Source organism: Mauremys mutica, chromosome 2, assembly GCF_020497125.1.
Source record: "Mauremys mutica isolate MM-2020 ecotype Southern chromosome 2, ASM2049712v1, whole genome shotgun sequence".
Classification (NCBI taxonomy): domain Eukaryota; kingdom Metazoa; phylum Chordata; order Testudines; family Geoemydidae; genus Mauremys; species Mauremys mutica.
The window spans coordinates 158,691,575-158,705,419 of record NC_059073.1 but is presented as its reverse complement, the minus strand read 5'-3'; the positions used below and the strand labels follow the sequence as shown (position 1 = coordinate 158,705,419).

General features: G+C 42.2%; 1 protein-coding gene across 2 annotated transcripts in view; it reads left to right on the top strand.

Annotated features, from left to right (window-relative positions):
* Nucleotides 1-13,845, top strand: part of TRIO (trio Rho guanine nucleotide exchange factor) — a 452,008-nt gene that overhangs the window by 381,824 nt on the left and 56,339 nt on the right. For both annotated transcript variants that reach the window (XM_045004406.1, XM_045004407.1), the window contains exons 35-37: nt 7,565-7,857; nt 9,812-9,982; nt 13,129-13,224. In XM_045004406.1, coding sequence (XP_044860341.1) covers nt 7,565-7,857; nt 9,812-9,982; nt 13,129-13,224 — 560 coding nt within the window. The remainder of the gene's footprint in view (nt 1-7,564; nt 7,858-9,811; nt 9,983-13,128; nt 13,225-13,845) is intronic.

The following is a 13,845-nucleotide window of genomic DNA, read 5'->3' as shown; positions in this document are numbered from 1 at the left end:
ACAACATAAGGCAGCTATAATATATAGAAATGTCATGGAGCATATTTCAGTACAGTACACAATTTGAAAGGAACAGCTGGTTTACTAGAGATGAATACTCAGTGTATTTGTACCACTGCAGATGATTAGCATATATTTCTTTTGTATATTGAATAATAGTTTCCAATATGTTGTAGGCTGGCTTAAAAAATGGTTCTATGGAAACTACTGCAGTATTTTCATGGTGAGGGAAATTGTCCCTCAAAGAGTGAAGGGGAAATTCCACATTTGCAAGCATCATAAAAATGGCAATTGTGTGGTCCTTCAAGTGTCAGTTGCTTTTTTATAGATGCTTGTTAAATATGAAACATCTTTAATATTCTTTGATGTATATTAGAATATTGGATTACAAAAGTATTCTGGGAAAACTCAGCAGGAAAGAAACAAATTTATGCCATTTAGGAAAGTTTTGAATGGTTGTACACATGACGCCTTTCTTACCAAATGTAGGTCAGAGGTTAGAGCTGCACTGTGCATGCACGTCTGTGAATAAAATACATTTCTGTACTCCTTTCTCATGCCTCCCCGGTATCTCTTGCCCAGTGAACTGGTACAGTGCCGCTGAGTTTAGTTTTGGTTGTTGTGGACCTTTGTCATGAATTTTTATTTTTGAAAAGAAGATCAAACTCTTCCTTGTCCAGTATCTCATTGACCTGGCACTGGTTTGTGCATGTTGGCGAGTTGTTTAATAGTGTTTTTGAAATTGCCAAAACTACATTTAATACATTAATCAGAACTAACAAGAAAGTTTGACGTTCTAGACCAGGGGTAAACTTTTTGGCCCGAGGGCCACATCTAAGTATGATGGGCCATGAATGCTCAAGAAATTGGGGGTTGGGGTGCGGGAGGGGGAGAGGGCTCCAGCTGGGGATGCGAGCTCTGGGGTGGGGCCAGAAATGAGGAGTTCAGGGTGCAGGAGGGGGCTCCGGGCTTGGGCAGTGGGTTGGGGTGTGTGGAGAGGGTGGGGGCTTCAGCTGGGGGTGTGGGCTCTGGGGTGGGGCTGGGGATGAGGGGTTGAGGGTGCAGGAGGGGGCTCTGGGCTGGGACTGGGGAGGTTCAGAGGGTGGGAGGGGGATCAGGGATGGGGGTTGGGATGCGGGAGGGGGATCAGGGGTGCAGGCTCCAGGCAGCGCTTACCTCAAGCAGCTCCCAGAAGCAGCGGCATGTCTCCCCTCTGTCTCCTACGTGGAGGCATGGCCAGGCAGCTCTGCATGCTACCCTGTCCACACAAGCTGCCCCTGCAGCTCCCATTCGCCACAGTTCCCGGCCAATGGAAGCTGCGAGGGTGGCACTTGGGGCGGGAGTAACATGCGGAGCCACTTGGAGCCGGAGCGGGGACATGCCTCTGCTTCCAGAAGCCGTGCAGAGCCACGGCACATGTGGAGCGGGGCAAGCCCCAGACCCCGCTCTCCAGCGGGAGTTCGAGGGCTGAATTAAAACGTCTGAAGGGCCGGATGTGGCCCCCGGGCCATAGTTTGCCCACCCCTGATCTAGACAGCTTTCTTTCTAGTCAGACTGCTCCCTAGGTTCATTAGTAGCAGTGTGGTGGTGTTATTTTGATTAAAGAATGTTTAGATGGTGCAGACGATGAAACAATTGGACTCAGTTTGCTTTCTAAAGAAGTAGGAAAGTATGTTCCCTGTAGTACTCTGACCTTAAAATACTAAGACCATTACAATGCAATATGGAAATAGTTAATCTGGAGTAGAAAACTTCAAGTCATCAACTAGCTGGACATGGTTCATTATTTAAAAAAAAATCATTTATTAATCACAGATGTCCAAGTTTCTAGGGTTGGTAAAGCTGGGAATAGGAGTATTCCAGTTTCCCCTTAACTTCAGGAATGTGTGTGTGCACTGGAGGTCATCCTATATTTTAGAGGGTGAGAATCCATGCTGCTTGCCCTTTTACTTTAGCTCTGTTTAAAAAAAAAAAAAGTTAATTCATGGACTTTCTGTGAACTCTCTGACCTCATCAACAGAGAAACATATGTGGTTTTACTTCAAGTTAGGGGAGAGGTGGAATTTAATTGACTTTCTCTTATGTTTATGAATAGTCTAACAAAAAAGTGCAGCTATTAGTAATTCAGGAAAGAAAAAAAACAGAAGGTTTACTAAGCTCAAGTGGTGTCTGTATAAATTAAGTTTCATTAACTTGTATTGTACCTGTGCCTTGCTAGAAATTAGTGTCAAATTCTTAGAACATAAACAAGAAGGCCAAATGTTTCTCTAAAGGGGAGGCTATGGGACACTGGACAGGCACTTACTGGAAAGTTTTCTGTTCTTGGGACACAGTAAGGGCTAAAAGACCCAAAACGTAATCAGTCTGTCTCTAGTTACAAAGTCAGTGTTGTTCTTGCTTTCATTTTGAATTTGTGTATCTCTTCTTAGAGCCTGTATTGATAAAGGATTCTTGAGCAACCTTAGTAAAACAAATTGGTCAGCAGTCACAATAAAGAAAAAATAAAACCACTTTTAGTTTAAGGTTCCCATGAAGAACTGTAAATGGTAGAGAAAATGTTGCTTTAATTACCTGGGTATGATGTAGCTAAACCAGGGTAGAAGTTTTGAAAGCATGTGAGTGCCATTTTTCAAAAGTGAAAGTCAATGGCCCTTAGGAAGCTTTTTGATTATTTTACTCCTAATCTTTAACAAATGGATGTAAAATGATGAATTTTATGTTATTTTTGCTAATCAGTGACAGTTATCAATATAAGTAACCAGTTTCATCAGAGTTTCTGTTAACCATGCATTGCAGAGCCTGTTATCTTACTTAACATGAAGGGGATTAGAATTATGGTTCTGTATTTGTACCTGGGGTCTGGAGCCTAAGGTCCTGATACTGCAATGGGACTGTTGTTACCAAATTTTCCCGGTATTTTGGGGTATGCTCATTTATTAAGGTTACTCTTGGGGGGGGGCAGGGTGTTCTGTAATTCTATCAATGTACTGCTTGTGCCACTTGTGTTCTCATATGGAGCTCTGCTTCTCCCTGCTTCAAGTTCCCTCCCAATGGAGCTATCCTGCAGGACCTAGGTTCCCCAGGGCTGGGTTCTTCCAGCCCCAGAATCAGATGAACATACACATTAGCAGAGCGTGTTTGAGAGGACCGGGTTAATCAGCACTCCCAAGATAACCCCTTATATGTCCCTGGATTCAGTAGGCTAGGTCGAACAGCATTTCCAAGCTGTCACCCTCATATGCCCTTGGACTCAGCAGCTAGGTCGAACAGCACCTCCAAGTTGTCACCCTCATATGCTCTGGGCACCACACCGGAATAGAGTATGCCTGTGCAGGCTGGGTCGAGCAGCACTTTCAATCTGCCACCCTCATATGTCCCAGGTTCAGCATGTCCCTATCTCCACTTTCATGTTACAATTGTTCTGGTAATGTCCCACTTGATGAGCAGACCCCACAGGATTTCTGAGCGCTGCAGGGATCTTTAGCTTAGGCACGAGGAGCATTGCTTCAAAGTGAATGAGGAAGCCAAAAAACACCTACGGGGTGGGGAGAGAGAGAGAAGCAACCAGCTTAACCATGAAAGTTATTTATTGCCAGGTAATAAGCATATAGGGGAGCCAAACAAACAAAACAGTTATAATATTAAATCTAACTTAAATTTGATGATAAAAGTCAGGTTTCGAGAACTGATCACCCAAGTCAGGGTCAGAAGGCTATACCTAGAGAGAGAGAGAGCGCTGGGTTCTCACCACTCCGTGAAGCTTGAATCGATCGGGGTTCCCAGGTCGTGATGGTAGCTGAGGGTCTGGAGACAGGCAGAGCCCCCAGCACGATCAGTCAGGAGAAGATGATGTCCCAATGGAACTGATGCAGATTTTGGATCCAGGCATCAGAACACTTACTTGAGCATGGGTAGGGGGTTTTGTAAGGAAACAACAATGGTTCAAGGGAGAACACTAGATTTGTTTATGGGTAAACTGATGGCTCCAGAGAGTATACCATGGGTCAGCAAACTATGGCCCACGGGCCGGATCTGGCCCATCAGGGCTTTGGATCCGGCCCGCAGGATTGCCACTCCTGTGGTGCCACATACCCCGCGCTGATCCTGGAAGCGGTTGGCACCACGTCCCTGCGGCCCATAGTGGGGCGGGGCAGAGGGCTTCACACACTGCCTTCCCCTGCAGGCATGCCCCCCGCAGCTCCCATTGGCTGGGGACGGGGAACTGCTACCAATAGGAGCTTTGGGGGAGGTACCAGCAGGCGAGGGCAGCACGCAAAGCCCTCTGCCCCCTCCCAGGTCCGCAGGGATGTGGTGCTGGGCATGGGGCCGGGGCAGGCAGGGAGCCTGTCTTAGCCCTGCTGTGCGCCGCTGCCATCCTGGAGTTGCTCCAGGTAAGCAGCGCCAGGCTGGAGCCTGCACCCTGAACTCCTCCTGCACCCCAATCTCCCGCCCTGAGACCCCAGAGGCAGCCCACGCCCATTCCCCAAGCCCCTGCCCTGAGCCCCCTCCCACACCCCACACTCCCTCCCACACCCCAGCCCCTTGCCCCAGCCCTGCATGCGATTTTCCCCACCCAGATGTGGCCCTAGGGCCAAAAAGTTTGCTCACCCCTGGAGTATACTAAAGTTGTTTTGTTCAGGCTAGACAATGGGAACTGATCATTCTTGTCTATGGGCCGTGTTCCTGGGAGGGAGCTCACAGTGCAATTAGGGAGCTTCACTATTTTGGGTACCAATAAAGGATTTATCACTAGAATTGATCTGATAACTACTGAGCTGGGTGTGTACAGGGCGGTTCATTAACATCTGGCGCAGAGATCTGATGCAGTGCTTCCCTGCTTGTCTGGATTCTAGAGTTCCGTGTGGTTCTTGCCTTGGAGTCTCTGTTCTCCATTCTGTATGCTAATGGGGATGCCTCCCTGTCCCATCTTCGATGCAAATAGGGCTAGGGGAGTTTCCTTAATCCTGTCACCCTTGTCTGGAGGGGTTCAGGTGTGTCTCCAACTGCCTTTTCATTGCTTTTGTAAGTCTTTCTTCTGATGGGTTTTGGTTCAAGCAGGGGGTCGGGGAGGGAGGTCTTTCATGAGTCAGACAGGCTGGGTATTGTACCCTGGTTCCCCAAGAACACAGAGCTGGTAGGTAACACTGCTCACATGCATAAAGTTGAGCAGCTGAGGAAGTGTTTTTGTATAGTTGCGCCCTAATTCTATAATCATTAGACAGATACATTTCCTTTTAACTTCAGTGGGAGTCTGCTTGTTTGAGTAAGAACTGCGGAATCTGGTCCCTGGTCAGCAGCAGCTGGGATCCTTTTAGAGTGAGACAATGAATTGTTATTGGGAAGCAACCTCGTGTTCAGCCCTTGAAATGGCACACGTACTCTGTGGAGTCAGCACTGAGGCTTCCTCATTGAGAGTGAGATCAGTATGAACCAATACAGACAATTACATTGAACCTCTAATAAGTGGAAATGTAAGTGAACATCAGTAAGAGTTACAAATGAGTACTTTGTGATCTGCGGATATGTGTGCACAAACAGATAGCATACATTGTTCTAGTGAATTGCATACCCAGAGTTAAAATATCCCAATGGTTACATGTCTGTTGCTACAGAGAAGATTGTTTGCCCAAGGATGTATTAGCATATATCCAGGAAAATATTGAGATGGGCTGGAGGCTGGAAAATAAGCCTTATGACAAGGAGAGATTAATAGAAAGGCAGCACATGCTTCCCCAGTGTCTTTAGTCTGTGAGATTGGCATCTCTGGGGCGGCTCAAGCCACACTTCAGAATAACCCAAAGCGGTATTTTGGCATTCTTCCTGGATGCTTTAACTCTTCCTCCACATCAGATATGGCTCTTAATGAATAGTTTGCACTTAGTATTCTGCAATAGCTAAGCAGCCTGATGTGTTCCGTTTTGCAGAGCTGCTCCTCTGCAAGAAAGATGAGCTTACCCAGGCTGTCCCTACCATAGTGAGAGAGAACAATGTTCTAAATTGCTTTATTTGTTCCCCACCATTTTTGGTGAAAGAATCCCCTTGCACCTAAGCTGGGTAGGAAGGATCTGAGTATCTATACCAACCTTGGAGAAGGAATGCAGAGAGAGTGTTTAACTCCCAGCACTAAAGCCATCCAGCTAAAGGCCGTTTAAAAAGATCTTTTCACAAACCTGGCTTTTAAACATAAATCTGCAGCGATAACTCAAAAAAAAAAAAGGCAAAAAAAGAGAAAAAAAACCAACAACAGTTTAATGGGGTCTTGTTAATACGCTAATAATGATATTTGTAAGAGAAGCCTTCACATTTAAAAACAAAAATTGTATGAAAACTTACTTTGGTTAGGGGAAAAGTACAGACTAGCAGTACTAGCATTGCATAATGCAGTGGGTGTTTACCATAGGGGTACTGTCCAGTCCAAGTGACATGAACCTCACTGGAAACTGCTGTTGATCTTATGTATATATAATTACTAGATGGGGGTGGGGGAAGAATCATCCTTTTTGATTGCAGAACCTCAGGCATTCTCAAGCAAAGAAACAAATATTGCTCATCCTGAGGTTTGAGCATGGGCATATTTTCTTTTAAATATTACTGCTCATGCTGTTTCCTTTTTAAAAGTGTCAGATTAAAGCAAAAGATATTTAACAGGAGTGTATCTGAAGTCTTCTTCCCCTTCCCTTCCAAACCTCCCTTCACCCTCCTAAATAAATAAATAAATCAGTTTGTCACAAAACTAAACAGAACATTTGTGGTGACTGTGCACATTGGAAGCTAGTGCATATGTATATATGAGTATTGAAGCTGAGTAAAAAAAGTAACACATTTTAAGACAGCTTCCTTTTAGCGTTTTAAAAATACTTTACTGAATTTGTGCACATTACAAAATACGTAAAATTAGAACTTTTGGTCGGCGTATATGTGTAAATGGTAATCAGCAAAAGGCAAAGGGCATGACTGTTATGTAGGACAGTATCTTGTAAATGTTTGCTAGTGTATGAGTGGTCATTTATAATGCAGTGCTCTCTGATCATTGCACCAGTGTCGAGGGCCAAGACATTCTTAATTGATATAATGGTTTTGGTGCTCAAGTTAAGACATTTTGAAGGAATCTTGCATTCAGAGAGCCTGTGCTCATCACTTCCTGAAAAATGGGCCCTTTTAAGATGTCTCAAGTTGATCATCCAAAATCACAGCTCATTTGAGAAAACTCTGTCCCTGGTTTGTAGTGGGGTTTTTAAGCTTCCTTCATAGTCATCAGGTGACATTAGCCATTGTGAAGGGCATTAAACTAGACTTGCCACTGTGGCTAATGCCACATTATCAATGTAAATATTTTGTTTGTGCTGCGTTTCTAGTCTCTTTCTCTCTTAGGAAATCTGACACATGAAAGGTACAATTAGAGTTGCCTCCTACTGTAATGTAAATATAAATGAAGACTCTTTTTTATTTACATTTCATATTTTACCATCAGTATTTAAAATCTACTTACGTTCTTTCCCTTGATTTTAAATTGCTCAGTTATCAATATTTTCCTTCTAAAATATTGTTCACATTTTTTTCTCAGACTCTCTTTCAGTCTCCAGTAACGATGCCAGTCCTCCTGCCTCCGTAACATCACTTCAGCCCCATATGATTGGTGCACAGAGCTCCCCAGGCCCCAAACGCCCTGGCAACACCCTGAGGAAATGGCTTACCAGTCCAGTGAGGCGCCTTAGCAGTGGGAAGGCAGATGGGCATGTCAAGAAATTGGCCCATAAGCATAAGAAGAGTAGAGAGGTCCGCAAAAGTGCTGATGCTGGCTCTCAGAAGGACTCAGATGACAGTGCTGCTACGCCACAGGATGAAACCATTGAAGAGGTTAGTGTTCAGGCAACTTTCTTATGGTTTGTAAATGTTGGACATGATTCAAGTGCTCAGTTTTTGGATGCTGGGGGGCACCGCAAGGTGGCACAACAGCTTATTTTGCTTCTGTTGCTTTTTGTGCGAATTTGATTTGGACAAGTAAAACAAAGTCATCTCATCCAGGTCTTTTGTGGGTGTGTTGTAGTTTTATGCAGCTATCGGTCCCATGTGTGCCTTAACTGTCATTCTCTGCTCAAGAAGAAGCCCTGTACTGGAATACAAGGGTTTATGCAGTTCAATGTTAAGAGCATTAGCAGAGTTGTGTGGGGAGAGCACTCTTGTTGACAAACAGAAGAGAGGATGGGGGGAAATTTAGTTTTTAACCTCATCTCCCACCCCACTGCACCCCCAGTCAGAAAAACTGACTTTCTGACACATACTGAGTAACATCTGAGTAATGTTCTGATGATAGGCTTTTTTCATGCTTCCCTTTTCTCCCTTCCCAAAGGTCCAGGAGGATGTATAGGGAAGGGTTATTAACCGCTTTAAAGCCAGCAAATCTTGCATTCCTGCCTTTAAAAATAATGTGCATTTCATTAGTGCAGTGTACTGGGAAATAGCTGACTTCTCGAACCAAAAGGTGGTTACAATCAGTTACGTAATACCCTCATAAGCTTTCATTAAAGCAAAGGGAATGGGGAGGTTGTATCATGGAGTTCATGTCACAGATGTCTTTCTGTTGAAAGCCTTTTTCTTCTCCTCCATTCATAGTTCTGGTATGAGATTAGGACCCATATCCAGTTGATAAAGATACAAACTGGGCCTGATTATGCTTTCACTTATGTGTGCACAGTTCACATTGAATCTTGGTCCATAACAGAGCATCCAGTGGTTCTACTCACATTTGTGTGTGTTCACCTTTTCTTTGACCTGAATCTGACCAGCTGTTCTGATGGTTTTCCTATAGAATATAGATAATGAAGTCCGATTTCTAACTAAGTGGCCCAATGTTATTATTTTAGTGGCTTTTTGTCTTATTTTTCCTTTGCTACTGGCATATTTCATTTTCAACTTGGAGCATTGGTGATGCAAGTAAAAGTTGAAAGGGAATGGACTAGAGGCATGGCACCATGATGGTGTAGGAGCTGTGGGTTTGGGAAAAGTGTTGTTCTCCATCCACAGGTGCCGTAATGTAGAAAGAGACCCTTCTCCCAAGGTAATAATGGCAATTTTCTCAGAAGTAGCCACACCCCTACATTCCTGAGTTTGGGGAAGAGCGCTAGTGTTGTATCAATGCCCTGAGGTGCAGAGAAGTTAGTACAAGTCATTCCTTCTTACTGTGAAGGGAATTGCAATATCCTGTAAGCTATTTTTGTCACAGACCAAGGATTGAGGTCTTGTTCCTCGTGTAGCTTACAGAATTGTTTTCTACCCAGAAAATATTAAAAACAAAGTATGTGGTGTGTATTCACCATTTAAAGGAGAACCAGTGATGAAATGTAGGATTTTGTTAAAATATCCCATATTTTAATACTATTTTGTACTCATGTCGCACCTTTCAGTTTGAGGACATGAGTACTCTACAGATGCCAAGTCTGTAGTTAGGTATGTTGCACCCATTTTACAGAGGTAAATTGAGCAGAATCAAAGTCACTGATGGAACCCAGCAGTCAACTCTCAAGCCTCGGTTTGTAACCTTTTCTGTGGTAAAACTCACACTGAAGTTCTTGCAAGTCACTTGTACTCAGTGCATCAGCCCAGTTGCCTTACTTGTTGAACCCGTCATAAACTGCATCTCTTTTAAGGTAGTTATATTTTTGGCAACTGTCTCTATCTCTTGAGATGTTGATCTGTTTAGCTGTCCCTAGGCTTGCTGGAGCTGAGCCTTCAGAGGTAGTCCAGCATCTGAGAGACAGCTTCCACTTACTCTGCTTTATGCATCTTATGAATGTCTTGATCTCCATTGCAGAGAGGGAGGAACGAGGGGCTGAGCAGTGGCACTCTCTCCAAATCCTCCTCTTCTGGCATGCAGAGCTGTGGAGAGGAAGAAGGTGAAGAAGGCGCAGATGCTGTACCACTCCCCCCTCCAATGGCAATTCAGCAACACAGTCTACTCCAACCAGACTCCCAGGATGACAAGGTAAAAAGGGAAATAGGGAAGAATCTCACATGCTGAGATAGACTGATAACTTTTAGAGTGTCGTAAAGGGATTTGCTATGGAGAAAATATCTGGAACATCAGTAATTATATGGGTACAATTGAGTACACAATTACAGGAACCTTACATGATTGTTTAAAAAAGGACCTTTATAGCAAAGGTAGGGATTAGCAGTTGATCTTTGTGTGCATAAAGGAGTTCTAAAACACACACACACCTCTTCTGAGTGGCTTCACATTTTTGTAATACTTCATGCTTATAAATGCTTAGTCTTCCCCCTTTCCACTAGTTAAGAGCTGTTGTGGGAGCAGTTAACTTTCTGACTGAAACCTTTTTATCCTGTAGGTAATTCACAAAACAATTCTGTTATCCTCAAACATGGAGTTTTTGTTACAAACATTTTCCATTTGCACAGGAAGATGGTTTTTCATGTCGACATAAAGTCATTTATCCATTGTGAGCACACCAGAGTTTCCTCAAGTGCTATAAAGCCTTGGTCCACATTAGTGACTTGCTGCCTGAAACTGTTCAGTTTAACAAACAAAGCCAAGTTTAAATTGAGAGTGCAAAACTGTATCTGAAACCAGTAACTGGTAAGTTTTGGATAGAGATCATCAATCTGTCAAATGAATCATATTTTCATATTTTCTTGGTTTTAAAAAAAAATCTCAGGTTTTCAGATGTTTTATTTCAATTTTCAACATGAATTAAATTTTTATGGGGCAGTCACAAAGCCTGAAAATAGAGGATTTTAAAATGGAAACTATTGACTTCTGCAGCATGGACCTCACCTCTAATATCATTTTGTCCCCATTGTGCTCTTTAAAATGCTTAAGTGTTGAAATACATGGTATGAGCTCATTGTTAGTGAGTTTTATTGGCGGTTCTTCGCCTTTCTTAGTAAAGCAGATTTTTTTTCAACAGTTTTTCTTTCTCTCCTTCACTCTTGTTGTTTTCTCCTGGGAATCTCAATCATAATTTAAGTAGACACTTTCTGGCTTGCAGTGGGGTTTTTCCATGCACTGCATGCACCAGTTTCCTGCTTTTTTTTCTGAACTGGAAACCGTCTCAATACAGGAAATGATGGATGAACATACTGGGAAATACTTCTGAGACCAAATCAAAAAAAGAATTATCCTCTTCAAATCTCTTTATTCTTTTAAAAATTGTTTGGTTTTTTGTTCCTGCTGGTTAGAAAATTGTCTGACCCTTTGTATACTAGAGTTGCAATAGTGTTGGTGAGAATCATGTTTTTAAAAACTTTTGCTAGCAAACTACTAACATGATTTCTTAACCAGTATATTCAGGAAGCCGTTATAATTTGGGTTCCTTTCATTTCGCATTTTCAGTGTAGATTGGACCTTTAGCACAGTGTTGTGTAACGCACCAAAAGATAGGTTTTGCCCTCACTTGCCAGATTATCCATGCTTGCAAAAAAAAATGTTTGAACGATGATCTGCCTCATGCATTTTCAACACTGGTGTAAGCAGGACCTTGGAGAAGGATTTACTTTGTTTTAATATGAATCCCTTGGAGGACAGAAACATGCTCCCATAGTGTTTCTATCTGTCTCTAATAGACCAAACCTTGTACCCAGACACTGCCAACTTCATGGTAGTTTGGATTCTGATCCACATCCAGATTTAAACTTTGTCTTGGATGCATGTTTAGGACATAAGTTTTGTCAAGTTGTTTTTAGTAGCACTTGGAAGTGGGATTGTGACATCTGGCAACATCTGCCCCAAAGGCCCATTTCATGTGGGCTTGCTCAGTTTTGGATGTATATGCAAGCACCAGGTATGAGGCCATATTGGTTTCTCTAATATCACTAAATAACAGACTCTTTTTTTTTCATTAGCATTTCTTGTATAGTACACATGCTTCTGTTTGGAGAATCATTGCACAATTTATTTATTGCATTGAGTAGCAGCTTATGAGTTTTTTGCATTTATTTTTGGATAAACAATATTGATGTTTCAGTACAGTTGTTATATTGTAAAACTAATTATTTTTGTTTTTTGTTTTTCTCTTTTTGTAAATTTTGACTGTAGCATTACGTTGATTTGTGTTCTGTCTCTGCTTTGGCTCAATTCCCTTACCTTTCCATTTAAAGTTGTTTGTGATTCCCTCGTTTACCCTACCCTATGTTCCTTTCTCAGCGAGGCAAACAAAAGCACACCCAGATCCTTGTTTTCAATAATGGGGTTGAAAACCACAGTCAAGAGCATTCTGTTTAAAATCATTATGAATGTAATTTCTTTGTTTGTCCAACATGTTTGAAACATTTGCAGAACCATTTAACCTGTGTTGCATGAGGTATATCCGTCCTTTCCTTAATATGAAGTAAGATTCATATGTACCCTGTTCCTCTTTCCAGTTATTTAATGATACATGTAATCTGCAAACCAGCTGTGTGTTTGCTAATTACGGAAGCTGAATTTAATAGCCCTCTCCCAGAATCCTTTGCTGTGAATACCTTTTACCCTCAGTTGTAGCTATAAACTGGCATCTTATAGCTTGTGAGGCCAGAGATCTTCTATACTCTGCACTTACCTTTGGGGAAAATGGATGACACACAGAATGGTGAGCTTGATTTCCCCCATTCAAGCTGGGAAATATATCCCAGCTCCTTTTAGAAATGTAAATGTTCTTGATTTATTTTCATGGTTTATTTTTTAATCCTGTTTCAAGGTTTGTGTGTTGTAATTATTTTTACAGTTGCTTCTTATTTATATACAGAGTTGGAAAAATACTTAAATTGTTCTCTATCAATCAGGTCAGTCGCTGCAATCTGTATGGCTGTCCTGATAGACTTTATAATAGTTAGCAGTTGAAAGTTTCCCAAGGATATTTCCCAGATCTATAATGTGCTAAAGAAAATTATGAAGTTACATCCTACTGATTGAAATAGATTTAAACTGTGCATGGACAGTTATCAATGTGTATCACAGTTTATTTAAAAATTTTAGATTCCAGTTGCATAATTATAAGGAAACATTTTATTCTTAAATTAAAGGGAAATCTTTGCTGGGTAGCTTGACCTGAAAAGATACTTGAAAGCGGAATCTTGACAGCCTGTGACAAACTAAAGTAAACATGATATTTTTCCTTTTTTGTCATTGCACAGGCATCTTCTCGATTATTGGTACGCCCCACCAGCTCTGAGACACCCAGTGCAGCAGAACTAGTCAGCGCAATTGAGGAACTCGTCAAAAGCAAAATGGTGAGACTGAATGGAAGATAAACATGATTCAGAAGCTAAGGCAACTCCAAACTGCCCCGCTGCATAAAAAGTTCTAACACACTTCCCTATGAATTCCAACATGTAGCATCATCCATTTTCAAAAGCAGTCTCAAAACTTTGTGCATGCAAAGTGGCATGTATTCATGAATGTACGAGCATATATGGAATATACATATATTCAGAGAGAAAAGATTACCAGGCAATGTGAAACCTACATCTCTACCTCGATATAACACTGTCCTCGGGAGCCAAAAAATCTTACCGCGTTATAGGTGAAACCGTGTTGTATCAAACTTGCTTTGACCCACTGGAGTGTGCAGCCCCGCCCCCCCGGAGTGCTGCTTTACCGTGTTATATCCAAATTTGTGTTATATCGGGTCACGTTATATTGGGGTAGAGGTGTACTTGTATTGCATCGTATTTGTATTGCAGTAGCATCTAGCAGCACAATCAAGGATCAGAGTTCCACTGTGCAATACCCTGTATATAAACTTACATTTTAGAGTCCCTGCCCCAAAGATTTCACAGTATGTCTTGTCCAGGGATAAGTGAATGAAACAAGCCAAGAAGAGAGTTAACTGTAAAGCTTCTATTTAAGAT